The 13,391-nt window shown below is 34.6% G+C and overlaps 1 protein-coding gene across 3 annotated transcripts; it reads right to left on the reverse strand.

The window, feature by feature from the left end:
- Positions 1 to 2,035: 2,035 nt before the first annotated feature.
- LOC141642881 (chloride channel protein CLC-c-like) lies at positions 2,036 to 12,893 on the reverse strand. 3 transcript variants are annotated; one of them, XM_074451858.1, is made up of 8 exons: positions 12,672 to 12,893; positions 11,807 to 12,056; positions 10,568 to 10,768; positions 10,190 to 10,367; positions 9,252 to 9,514; positions 8,606 to 8,878; positions 6,823 to 7,951; positions 2,036 to 2,478 (listed from the first exon to the last, which is right to left on the reverse strand). In XM_074451858.1, the coding sequence occupies exons 2-8, from the start codon at positions 12,019 to 12,021 to the stop codon at positions 2,389 to 2,391; spliced, it is 2,349 nt and encodes a 782-aa protein (XP_074307959.1). In that variant the 5' UTR covers positions 12,022 to 12,056; positions 12,672 to 12,893; the 3' UTR covers positions 2,036 to 2,388. The 3 variants fall into 3 exon arrangements, with proteins under 3 accessions (XP_074307959.1, XP_074307960.1, XP_074307958.1); XM_074451859.1 differs by having other exon boundaries at positions 8,723 to 8,878; positions 11,807 to 12,090; XM_074451857.1 differs by having other exon boundaries at positions 11,807 to 12,090.
- Positions 12,894 to 13,391: the final 498 nt, after the last annotated feature.

Here is a 13,391-nt window from a genome sequence, read left to right on the forward strand (position 1 = left end):
GCCCGTCCCGACCCTGATCCGCTCGGATTCCTCTACAGCGCATTTTCGTCTTCTCCAAGCTACAAAGAAAGAAGCCCTTCCTTCGAAAAATACCGGCTCCTCCCTGCTCAATCTAAAAAGTGTAATTACTAGTTTAGCCCTTAGTTAACCCTAATGCATCCCCCTAATTTCCACTATAAATACCCCATTAGTTTAATTAGAAGAGGATGTTCTTCTTATCAATAATTAGAGTAGTTAATATCAATCAAATCTCTCTTTAGTTTTATAATCAACAATTAATCAAGTTCTAATACAAGTTTTATTTCCTTAATCTCTCTTTTGTTCATCCTTTATTTTGGGTAATTGAAGATTATTTGGGTTATTATTGGGAGATTGACAACCTCTCAATCAAGCATCAAGTACTTCTTTTATCTTTGCTTTATTATTGGAATCATTAGTAGGTATAATTCTCTTAATCCCTTTTTAATTATTGTTAATTACTTTCATTTATTCATCATGTTTCATTTTGTTGGTATGATTGACAACTTGCTAGCATGATCAACATGATAATGAGTGAGTAGTCTCTTAGCTAGGGTTAATGGGTGATTAGGGGAAACCAACATGGGGAATGATTCATGCTTAAATTAATATGCTTTCATGTTTTATTTGCTTGCTTGTTTTGATCTCAACTCATGCACATGTTATGTTTGATGAACTGCTAAGCCTATGAATCCTTGCATTTATTACCATCACCTATCTTTTCAATGAGACTTGTAAGACATAAACCAACTCGAGTCTCATTAGACCATGCATGTTGTTGAGTAGGGAAGATTAAGTCGACTTGTAGGTGTTGTACAATCTAATCGATTCGGCTTCGGGACCCAAACTTTCCTAGGATTGTAAGATATAACCCAACTCAATCCATCACAACAATAATTGCTTGCTTATAATTTGAGAACATGTTTGTATGATCAATTCCCATGATTCCCCTATGATCCCATGACACCCTAGTGCTTTTTAATCAATTGTTTACACCCCTTTTTAATTCATCTTGCTTATTTATTTTCATTGCTATTTTAGTTAGTGACCTTCTACATCAACCCAAATTGTGACACCCCTAAGACACCACTAGTTTCAATAGAAATCTCATTTCAATACCCGTCCCTTGGGATCCGACCTTTACTTGCCTCTTTATTAATTGTAGAGTTGTTTGTGAAGCTATAAATTGTGTTTTGATTCGGACATGACCCAGCGACCACACCTTAAATTGTGAACACGAAACGGACCGATCACATATATGGCAACAACGAAATTTGAGTAAGTTCGAACACAAATTACTCACTCCGAAAACAGTAGCACATGAAATCATTGCTGGACTAAAGGCTCGCATGTGTGGAGAAACAAATTCCAAGATTGGGAATGGAGATCATTGCTGGTTGGATTGTTTGATTGACAGGAAAGCATGATTGATTTGGGAGGAGGAAGACGAAAAAACAAAGATAAAGAGATAGTTGTTTGTTGATAGGAAATAGGTTTATTTCCTTTTGTTGTCCACTGTGACGTTTTGAGGCCTTGGGCCGTGTTTTGGTTAGGGGATTAGCCCATTCTTCTTGGCTGGGCTAACCTCTTGTATTTGGGACGTCTTTTTTTTAGTGATTTATTCCATTATAAACATTTCACCAAAAAAAAAAATTAGTGTTTGTAAACAATTACTCCGTTTATGCTTTATTTTATTTTTTTGAATATAAAATCCGTGCAGTAAGACGGTCTATGCAGTAAGACGATAAGCAACTTCAACTTGATTGTTATATAGTACTTCTACTTCTAAATAAAAGATTGTTGAGAACGTGGGGGACAGTGTGGGGCATATTTTAAAAAATTAAAAAATAATGTACTTTTAACCACAGGCTCACACATTAATATTGTGGTTGTTAATTTAATAAATACAATTAACATAAACATTGTTACTCAATTGAAACATATTTCTTTGCAAAATCTAATTGTTTGAAATGAATTTTAGTAGTTTGGGTATTTAAGAACTATTTACTAACTTTAGGATACCAATGATGTTTCTAACAAATGAGAAGTACCACTTAAAATTCGAAAATACACAATAGTATTAAGTAGAAAAACCCTAAAATTCCTACCAAATGATGCATTGCAAATTCTGTAATACTAATACACACTCAGGGTCGACTTCTATTCGATTTTATAGATTGTAAATAAATGACTAAAGGATTTGACGAATCTCAGCCTTCTCAGGTACAAGACGCAAAATGCAATTAAACTTCCGACGAATTGCAGTAGCTTGCTCAAATTCTAATCCAGATGAATGCTCCATCAGACAAACTCTCAGACACAGCAATGTGCAAATGAATAATACAGAGATGAATGCTTATCACTTCAGGTTTATTTGTGACACTTGATATGGGGGTAGAGTCCCAGTATGTGCTCATCCATGAAGTCATGTCGTGTCAAAATCCCGACGAGAGGAGGTCTCTGCATTGAAATCAAAAATTTGTTCAGTGTAATATACCGTATGTGTGACGCTTTTCACAACTCAGATGAAGGTTTTATTACTGTTTAAGACCATACTAGTATTAGTATTGGCGTCCAAGTCATTACCTAACGCCTAAAATTGAGTTTAATTAATGGAAAATAAAGTTTAGGGGTATACTTAGTGATAATGATAACAATTAGGGGTACCATGTATATTTTAAAAATATAGGGGCAGCATGTATAAAGTTGAAAAATTGACGGCTACCATGTTGAATATCACATAAATAAAATTACTTAAATTTGCATAATCCATAAATTTACATTAATATATTTTTTTATGACATATCCTAGATGAAATAAATTTTAAGACAAATTCACTACTCCCGCTATTAATATTTTAGTCTTATTAATAAAACAATAGTAATAACATTTCACTACTTGCTCGTAATCATTGTTACTTTCACTAGTCCCGCCGTAATATTTTTTACTGTCGCATTAATATTGATAATTTCACTATTCCCGACGTAATTATTGTTACTTTCTCTATTGTCGCATTAATATTGATTATTTCACTACTCCCGTTGTTTCTATCACTTTTACTAATCTCGCTCATAATATTGTTACTTTTACTATTCAAATGAGTGATTATTATCATATAACTATATCCAATATTACTACAATTCTTTTCTCTAATGACGAAATTACTTTTACTACTTAGGCATGCAATTTTAAGAGGATTATATATTTATATAAATATATTACATATATGTATTAAATCAAATCGAAAGCATTATGCAATCAATACTATATATTAAATCTAGAAACCAAGGGACTTCAATGTAATTAAAGAAATCTATACAAATTAATTATATTATATAGTTTTAAATCGATAGCACCGTGTGATGGACCTGATAAAGGGACCTCAATATAAATATTATATAGTTTTGGTTAAAAGTATAATATAAAGATGCCTTGATGAAGAATATTTATGGAAACTACATTAAATTAAAGTAATTAAATTTAGAAAACACAAGAATATATAGTGATTTTCCTTAAAATTAACATGTCCCACTTATGAAATTAATTAGTATCATCATAGAATTATACATTAAATTAAATGTAGTAAAAGTAATAGTAGCAGCAACGAGATTAATAAATTAACGGTATTAACGTAGGAGTAGTGACAGTTATAATAATGATAGTGAGAGTAGTGAAAGTAACTACGAATGTAGTGAAAGTAACAATGGTAACAATGAGAAAAGTATGAACAATTAAATAACCAATCGACTTAAGGAAATATTTTATTTATTTAAATATAGGCCGGATAAAATTAACGGGAATAATGAATTTAACAGAAAAAATAGAGGAATTAGTAAAAGAAACAATAGTAACCATGGGAGTAGTGAACGTAATGATATTAAGAAGAATGTCGTGAAAGTAATAATATTAATAGCAGGGTAGTGAATGTGTCTCATAATTTGAAAATAAATTTTACATTTCATCATAATTACAAGATATGTTGTAGAAAAATATATTACAAATAGTAAACGTGTGAGTTAGACAACTCCAACATAGTTTATTTCATTGAAAATAAAATTTAACGGTAAATAGAGGTAGCCCGGGCGAAGCCGGGCACCAAACCTAGTATTATATATTATGGAATCTAACTTGAATTATTTATAACCTACTTATTTTATTATATTTTTGTATGTTAAATAATTAACATCTCTATACATCTAATAAACTATAAAGTTTAATAAAATTGCATAGATTTTAAATTTAATACTCTCTCCAATTTCATTTATTGTTCCTCTTTCCCTTTCCATCCATTTTCCGTATTGTTCCCTCCTTCCTTTTTTAGACAACTTTGTGAGGTTCAAAATCAATTTGATGTGGGTCATGTATATTGTGTGGTCCAAATTGATTCCCTTATTTCTTATGCCAAAAAGAAAGGGGAACAATAAATGAAATTGGAGTGAAATTGGAGGGAGCATATAACAACAACAACAACAACAACAACAACATCAGAGCCTTAATCCCAAAATGATTTGGGGTCGGCTGACATAAATCATCCTTTCAAACCGTCCATGAGTGAACGCACGCCTCAAAATGCGAATAGAAAAAGGGAAAATGAAAAACAAAAAGGAAGAACGAAAATGTAATGGAAAGTCAAGGTAAACTTAGGGGTTTTAAAATCGAATTCCGGATTTCTTTTATAAGAACTTAAAATTTAAATCGAGAGAAAAGATTAAAACGATTTTTAAAAACCGAAATAGAATTAAGGATCCGGAATGAACCAAGTATATAAATGATGATAATAATTAATACCATAAGTGTGCATGTTTATACTAATTAATTATTTTATTTTAAGAAAATTGACCATCTTCTAGTCTTCTATAAATATTTAGGAAAATTACCAAAAGCATCTACTTTCTTTTAATCTCCTTGAAATTGTCCATCTTAATTAATTATTTTATTTTAAGAAAATTGACCATCTTAATTAATTATTTTATTTTAAGGAAATTGACATGTTTTAGTCTCTTACAAATGTTTAGGAAAATTATCAAGCTTCTATATAATTTAATTTTAACCCAAACTATATAATATTTGCATTGAGATTCCTTAATCGGGTCCATCACACGGTGTTATTGATTTAAAATTATATAGTATAATTAAATTATATCTTTCTTTAATTACATTGAAGTTCCTTGGTTTCTAGATTTATAAATAGTAGTATTGATTAGCTAGTGTTATAGTCAGAGGCTCAGAGCACCTCACATTCTAAGGGAAGAGTTTACTTGTAAATGTAAATTCGTCACATCATCACTTTAACCATAAATATGACTGTTCTATACGAAGTTTATGGATTTACTAGTGTAGTTCCCGTGCTATAGCACGGTACTTTTTAGATTATTTTATAAAGAGATATTATCAATTAAATTATTTGCATAAATGAAGTATACTTTTAATTTAATGTTATAATCTACTAAATATAATATTAATAAGAGGTTGAAAAAAAAGTTTACTACCATAAGAAGACCTTTTAAGTTAAGTTATTTTTTTACTATTAAAAATAACACAATAATTTTATACCATTACATGCAACTAATTTATGACACTAATAGTACAATTATTAAGTTAGTTGTATAATTTTATTAAAACGTGTATTGACCTTAAAACGAAAAGCAGTAAAAACTATTCCTTGCGTCGAAAAAGACGATTTACGAATTATTAAAATAATGTTTTCACTTTTATATTTCTAATAGAAAATACATAAGTGATTTTACATCCTTCAAAAAATAGTCCATATTACTAAGACAAAAATTTACATAATAAATAACTGATGATTTCTTACAAAAGAAGTAACATATAAATTAGAGGAGATCAAATGGCCCAAGCCCATTGGCCCGCCCCGGCCCAGTCCGCTTTTTTGAAGGGCTTGGGCCTTTTATTTTGGCCCAAAAAAGCCCATGGGCAGGCCCAAAAAAGCCCAATGTACTTTTGGACCGGGTTTGGGCCAAGCGTTTGGCCCAAATTTTGGCCCGGCCCGGCCCGTATTTATTAATTAAGGAATATTTTTCTTATAAAATTTGTTTAAGTAGCGTAAATTTTATATATAATTCCTTATAAACTCATGTATATATTTATTGAGATTTAAAAGTGATGTTCACGTAACATAAATCATATCTACTAGATATGATTAAGCATTATAATGTGTCGATGATTGTCTTTTATTCTATTTTTGGAGATTAATTCATATGTATTTCATCATACTTTGTACGATTTTTTATACTAAGTGCACATTTAAAGTACAAATTGAAGGTATTATACTACTTATCTCGTTTGGTAAGTCGTAAATTTTAGGGCCCGAAAAGCCCATATAGGCCCAAAAGCCCGATTTAGCCCATAAGGGGCGGGCTTGGGCTCGCTAAATAGGCCCTCTCATTTGGCCCGGTCCAGCCCAACCCGCACATGTGGGCCATTTTTATCATCCCGGCCCGGCCCAAGCCCGCATAGGCCCGGCCCATGATCAGCTCTAATATAAATATAATACTTAAATTTAAATTACGAAATCAAGTTAACTCATCTAGCTTATAATATGACAATGTAGAGTCCAAAATTATGGGCTATTAATAACTTTTACTTTGATAGATGAGATAGAAAAAGTGGGCTACGTATAAGGTTCACAATTTACAATCTATCAAATTTTATTGTGTTAGTAGTATCCAGAAAAATAGGCCCGATTAAGAAGAAGTCTCTTTAGGCGGGAAAACTAAGAGAATTTTTATTCTCTTAGTAGTAGGGGGGATTTTACCGTTAAAAATAAAGAGAAAATGAGCTTACCCGTTGGCTTTTAGGCACAACACACATATGCCTAAGGCCAAGTTGTCTGAAGAGGACTTGAGCTTTGGCTAATGACATCGACTCAACCACCGTATATGGTGATGCATTTGTGATAGGATGGAGATCAATGTACATGTCCATCTCTTCCCCGGTAAGAGTTATGTCCTCCAACTTGAGCCCTTTTCCGGCCCCAGGCTTAGCAAAATCAAACTGAGAAAACTTCTTCAATATATCTCTACCTGAAAGAACCCTCTCATTTGAGAAATACTTGCCTTTGAGCAAAACAAGCAAATGAGACCTCAAGACCAACCCACACAACTCGGGCGCATCAGAGAAAGGCGGTTCATCAATAACAGGAAACCCATTATGGCGCGTACTTTTTAAAGCGTGGACAATGGTCTCCACCTTCTCCACCCCAGAAAATCTTAACAATGGGCCTGACACAGCATCACCTGCCACCAAGTGCTTCATATAAGCCTGAGGATGTGCTTCCATAAAAGGAAGCCCTTTTAGTTTAACAATCTGGTCATATACTCCTTTGTTGAAGCAATCAGCCACTGTTTTTGATATAAGGAGAGATATCATCACTAGGGGGAGAAATAATAGATCATTTGTAAGTTCAAGTAGTATTACACAAAGAGAGACAGTCATTCTCATTGTGCCTCCTAGGAACGAGGGCGCCCCAAGGAGTGAAAACAGGCCTGTATCAAGGGCTGACACTGACTCAAAGAGTCGACCCACGAGTCGACCATAGACAGATCCCGCCAAAATGACCGGAATGAAAAGCCCGGCAGGAACAGCAATACCATAGGTGATAATTCCTAGTCCATAAACAGTGGCAAAAAAAATGAGAAGCGAAGAGATCTGAAATTCCCGAGTGACTCGGGCACTGAAGAGATTGCGGATGGCATCATCATTTGTGTTGAGGAAGAGAGAAGCAAGATCATTGTAATAGCCAGGTGGGCATTGAAAGCTTTTGAAGTTTCCGGATTCTCCTACAGTAGGGCAGGTTACCTTTAAACCTGAGGGACATGGGGTGCATTTTGCAACCCATGGGAGGAAGAATACGCAGCATGTCGTCAATATTGAAATGATGACGACAAGTAATACTCTGAAGGATGGCCCTTTCCTGTATACAAGTGAGCAATGCAGTTATGGTTTTGCGAATTACAATTTGTTTCGACAGAAATTAATAGAAAGAAGCAACTTAGTCCCATGATGATGCGTGTTAGCTAACAATTACAGAGTAAAATGTATTGTCAGATGGAAGTATGAACCGTCATATCAAGTCGTACAAGAATGAAATTGTAGGGAAAAAAAAGGGAAAAAACGAGCAACTGCAACAGCAAGAAAGGAAGAAATAAATTTACAATTTGTCTTATTAAGTGTCGAACAGCCCTTGCAAATGGCAGAGCAAGGCATCAGGCGTACATAGCCTTACCCTAAGTTCAGCGCTAACAACACAAAAATTATTTTCCGCATGACCCATAACAAAAATTGTGTCCGAGTGTTGCATTGAATGACTACTACTTGGCAATAAAAATAAGGGCAATAATTTTTGTGAGTTATTTGCTTCATTCCATCATAGTTCCAAAGTAAAGATAATGAGTGTCCGGCTCCATTGGAAAAGGAAAATGAGAGAAGTGTGAAGATATGAACAAAAAAGATACAAGGAGAAACCAACATCATATGTTCAGATAGCCCAAATTGCAAATAAATAAGCAGGTGTAGTGTCAAATCATAATGTGTGTAAAAATAAAGAAAGGAGTTTAAGAGGACATACTCGTTAATTATGCTGTAAGTACGGAGGACCTTGTCCACACAATAGTTATAAAAGCTCCCTAAGACACCGCCAATGACCCCAAGAAAAATGACTGCCAGAATATCGTAAGCGCCATACGTTGTTATTTCTGCAGCGCTAACATCATACATAATCAGCCCACCCTGACCAAACAGACCACATTTCCCGGTCCAACAGTACTGAATGAAACTTCTCAAAACTATGGCAACCACAGCTGTTGTGAAAAATGTCCTCCATAGAAGTGCGCTCCGCCACCTGAAGAACAACAAATTTTATTTTCACATCAGCTATAACCAATGATATACAGGAACAGATACTTGAAGCCATGCTGGAAACTTTTGATCTCTGAAAAGATGCATATCCAGCCCAAAAAGAAAAGTCACTTTGTTTGAAGTCCTAAGTGAAAAAGAAAACATTAGTTTTCTTCCATACACAGTAGAAACATAACCACACATTTGACCTCTGCGTATTTGCTTATTTGCTTGCTTATACAAAGGTAAGATGATAATGATACCGTCTTCACCTACTAAGACCGTTCAATTCTATTGGAATAAACTAAATAAGAGAGGTGATCCATGAGATGGGGAAAAAATGTTAGATTTCTCCCTATTAACGGAAATAGATATACCAGGAAGCTGCTTCTTCAAGAGCGAATAGGACACCTCCAACTGGTGCACGGAAAGCTGCAGCAACTCCTGCAGCAGCACCACACGTGATCAAATCTCGCCGGTCTCTGTCATTCTTGAAATATCTTAGCCAAGTCCATGTCAGTCCATACTTTTGGGAACCGCCTTGCCCAAGTAAGTTGGCGATGCAAGCACCAGTATGTACCATAGGCCCTTCTTTACCAACAACAAACCCCGCAGAAACACCAAGAACAGAACCAAAAATCTGATCAAATGATTTTTTTTTTGTGTTAGACTGTTAGTCCAGAGTATGTACTAAATGTTTTTTTTTTCGTACACACTATCTGCATCCATTTTAAGAATGTCTTACCGCATGTCCATACTCCGCAGAAACACCAAGAACTAAACTAAACATCTGGTCAAATAAATTTGTCTTAGTCCAAAGTACTTGATTTTTTTTTTCCATATATACACTATCAACGAATCCATAGTCATTTAGATTTATTTATCAAGTCATATCCCAAGAAAACCTTTCATAATACTAGCTTTGTAAATGCTACTTTAATTACAGGGGAGAAACAAGTATTAGGTTACGTAATTACGCCATGAAAAATACCCAAGAGGATAAGAATGTCCTTAATTGAGTGACATACTACATCTATTGCAGAGGAGTTGAGAGGAGTTGTACGGGCAGTTGGCGACCCTTGATCAATATCCAAATCAAGGAACAATGAGAAATAATATACACACATATAAGAAATCCAGGATACTAATAATGAGTACGCTACACGCTTACACGTTTTATCAAGTAAAACTTCACTCAGAGTAGGAACCTTCCAAACTCATTTTCTTTAGCTTGTCCCGCTTCACTTCGTTCATGTCTTACCTACCTGGGCAATTTTCAAGAGACTGCAAATGTCTACTCAATCAAAACATTTACCTTTACAAAGAGTGTGCTAGGAGCCAGAATCGATGGAGCATCCACACCATTAAGATAAGCTTTGACCTCAGGAATCCCAGATCCAGCAGCAGCAGGTGAAACAAATGCACAAAGAGTTCCTGCAACAGTGGCCAATCCTATGTTGCAACCGGCAAACGCAAGAAACGCCTTCAAGTAACTGTACTGGTAGCATTATACATGAAAACATAGCCACTTAGATTTTAAAGAGAGATTAACTGCAAAGATGTGCGACTTGTTCACGAAATCACCACAACTAGTACAACAACAACAACAACAACAACATCAGAGCCTTAATCCCAAAATGATTTGGGGTCGGCAACAACTAGTAACAGGAAAATAAATTCAAATATGACCTACTTGTCCTTCAACATCAAGTCATTTGTGAGCAACAACTTGAAACCAGCTATGTTTTCAACTGCAATATTACTGAAGAAGCCAACCAGTCCAGTTGCGAGCCCGATAAGGAGTGCCAATCCCCACTTGAGAAAGACATACTGTACTATTTGAATCTTTTTCCTTGACCTCCAATCTTGCTTAAACAACTCATTTTCAATTATCCTGGAATTAAAAACAAATCACACACCTAGTGTAAGATTGAGGGTAAAATTCTACAGCACGCCAATAAGCCTGCACTTTGATATTGTCACACAGTGTTGGACTGTGGAATTGTCACATCCAAAGTTAAATGTAACGGTCATTACATTGGATCATATAATAAAGGGTCGCTTCAGTACGAGATAATATGGAAAAAAGTAGGAGTGACATGTAGAATATAAAATAAACACTAGAAGTAGTTTAGCCATGTGCGACAAAGACAAAATGATGCGCCAGAGGAGACTTGATGTGATTCAGAGATTGTGAGGGGAGGGAAATAGCAACAAAAAAAGGGATAAGATGATTGAACACAATATGTCTACTTTGGAGGATGGAAAATGTGGCGCTAGATAGAACGGGAAGGAGGGAGACAATCTATGTGGAAGATATGACTCCCCTTCATACTTTACCTCATTGATTTCCTTTACTTTCAGTTTTATGTGGAGAGAGTTTAATGCATAAGTCCACTGCTGGTCACATCCCAAAACCAAGGAGTTAGCAGTAGCTAGTGGAACGAATCAAGTCATTGGTTTATAAAGTGCTCTACCTACTCATCTTATCAATGTTGGACACTCCCTGAAACAAACCATTGTATTCATTAATAGTTTCCACAACTTTCCAATTCACAAGGCATGAATATCGACATATTTTAGAGTATGAGGCAAGTATTTTTAGCAAGCAAGCAAGCAATCCGTTTATCAAGGATAGACTTTATCCATTTGCAACCTGAATCTTTAACATCAAAGGGCTGGTGGAGTCAAAGTGTACCAGTCAGACAATCAATCATATACCAAGCAACCAAATAAAAATGAAACGAATGAGATATTGAGTAATACAGTATATGAGAATCAAAATCTCATTGTAAGGCTAAAAATGGGCTCTCAAAGTCTCAAGTCTTACCAATCAACAACACAGTGACCAATAGTAAAGGCAAACTAGGAGAGTTTAGAAATAACACAGAAAAGGAACACATTTTGAAAAGTGCAAGATATAAGTTCTTACTCGTAATCAAGACTCTCAATAGGGCAGACATTGGCACCAATAACTGCAATTTGTGAGGTAGTATTGGTTCTCTTTCTCAAAAGCGGTTGTTTAATTGACATGTTCCTTTCCGACATAGATGACAAATAATTATCATCCCCATTGCCATCAAACTCTCCCACGTTTTCCACATCAACTTCTTCATCATTGTGGTTGACATCTTCATGAGATTCCATGATATTGCACTATATTATATTCAAACTTATCAATTCTGCACAACTCCGGAACAAAAATTATTAATCATCCTGCAGACAGAAAAGCAAGCATATTACAGGTTCAATTCATGACAACGAAAACCACATTAAATCTCTTCCTTAGAATAGGCACAGTGAATCCAACACACAAGACAACGACATTAATGTATAGAATTGTGAAGAAGCACGTGGAAAAGAAAGATAAACTATTCAGATGGTTGTTGCCAAAAGTTAAGTTGAACAAAAACACTCATTTATTGAAATGCACTACTACATTATACGTAAGTGAAATGCACTAATACAGGATATCACAAATAAGGCAGTTTACAATTTGGAGAAAAATGTGGAATCACAAATGATGATTATACTGAAATACTAGCAAATGAAAAATAATTATGGGATTTTAAAGACAAGATCAAAGAGATGAGTGCAGTAAATATTTTGTGAATTTAAAACAGAATAGCAGGAACACTAATCCTCTTCCGCCTTCAAACGGCCTTATGTGTTATGGTAAAATGTGACCATTTTAAACTATGTTACATTTAGTTGGAAATGGGTTACATGCATATGGCTCGTTTGGCCTTCAAAAATATTGGTAGAAGAAATCAATGAAGTTGAAATAAAAGGCTTACCCTTTGATCACCAAGACACCAAGCAAGGAGATGAAGAGTAATTAATTTATTAATTTTTAATGGGAAAAAAAGTGTGTGGAGAAATATGGGAAATGAATCAAAGGAATGACAATAATTGGAACTTTGGAAGGAAGGGGGAGTGTATGATTTTGTAAGAACATACAATGATACAAGGAATCAAATAAAAAGAGAGATTTGTGAACATAATAAATACAGTAATACGGAGTATACTTAGCAAGTACTCCTTAATAAATCATGTGTCTATCATTCTAATTTGGACACTTGTCGATACTTAAGAACGGTAGTAGTCAGAAATGGACAGGAGAAGCTGTCATTTTTTTATTGGATGGATCCGACATCATTAACCATAATGAGCAAAATAATAATACATTGAAGACTACTACTATCGGTCACAAGCTGAAAACGGATAGTGATCCTCTCACAAAATGCAAGTAGAGGTATCTATTTCCCCCATTTGCACTATCCATTTGCATTTTGTGAGTGGGACACTATCCGTCTTCATCTTTTGACGGATAGTGTCCGTCTTCAATGAGAATTTGTATTAAAAATATCATCACATTAGATTACTTGTTATTACAATTATATGACCATGTTCTTTTGGACTTAAAGTCACTTAATTTAAGTTCACTTCAGATTCTATAAGTTCAGTTCAGTTCAGTTCAGTTCTAATCCTGTAAGTTCAGTTCAGTTCAGATCCTA

Source organism: Silene latifolia, chromosome 2, assembly GCF_048544455.1.
Source record: "Silene latifolia isolate original U9 population chromosome 2, ASM4854445v1, whole genome shotgun sequence".
Taxonomy (NCBI): Eukaryota; Viridiplantae; Streptophyta; class Magnoliopsida; order Caryophyllales; family Caryophyllaceae; genus Silene; species Silene latifolia.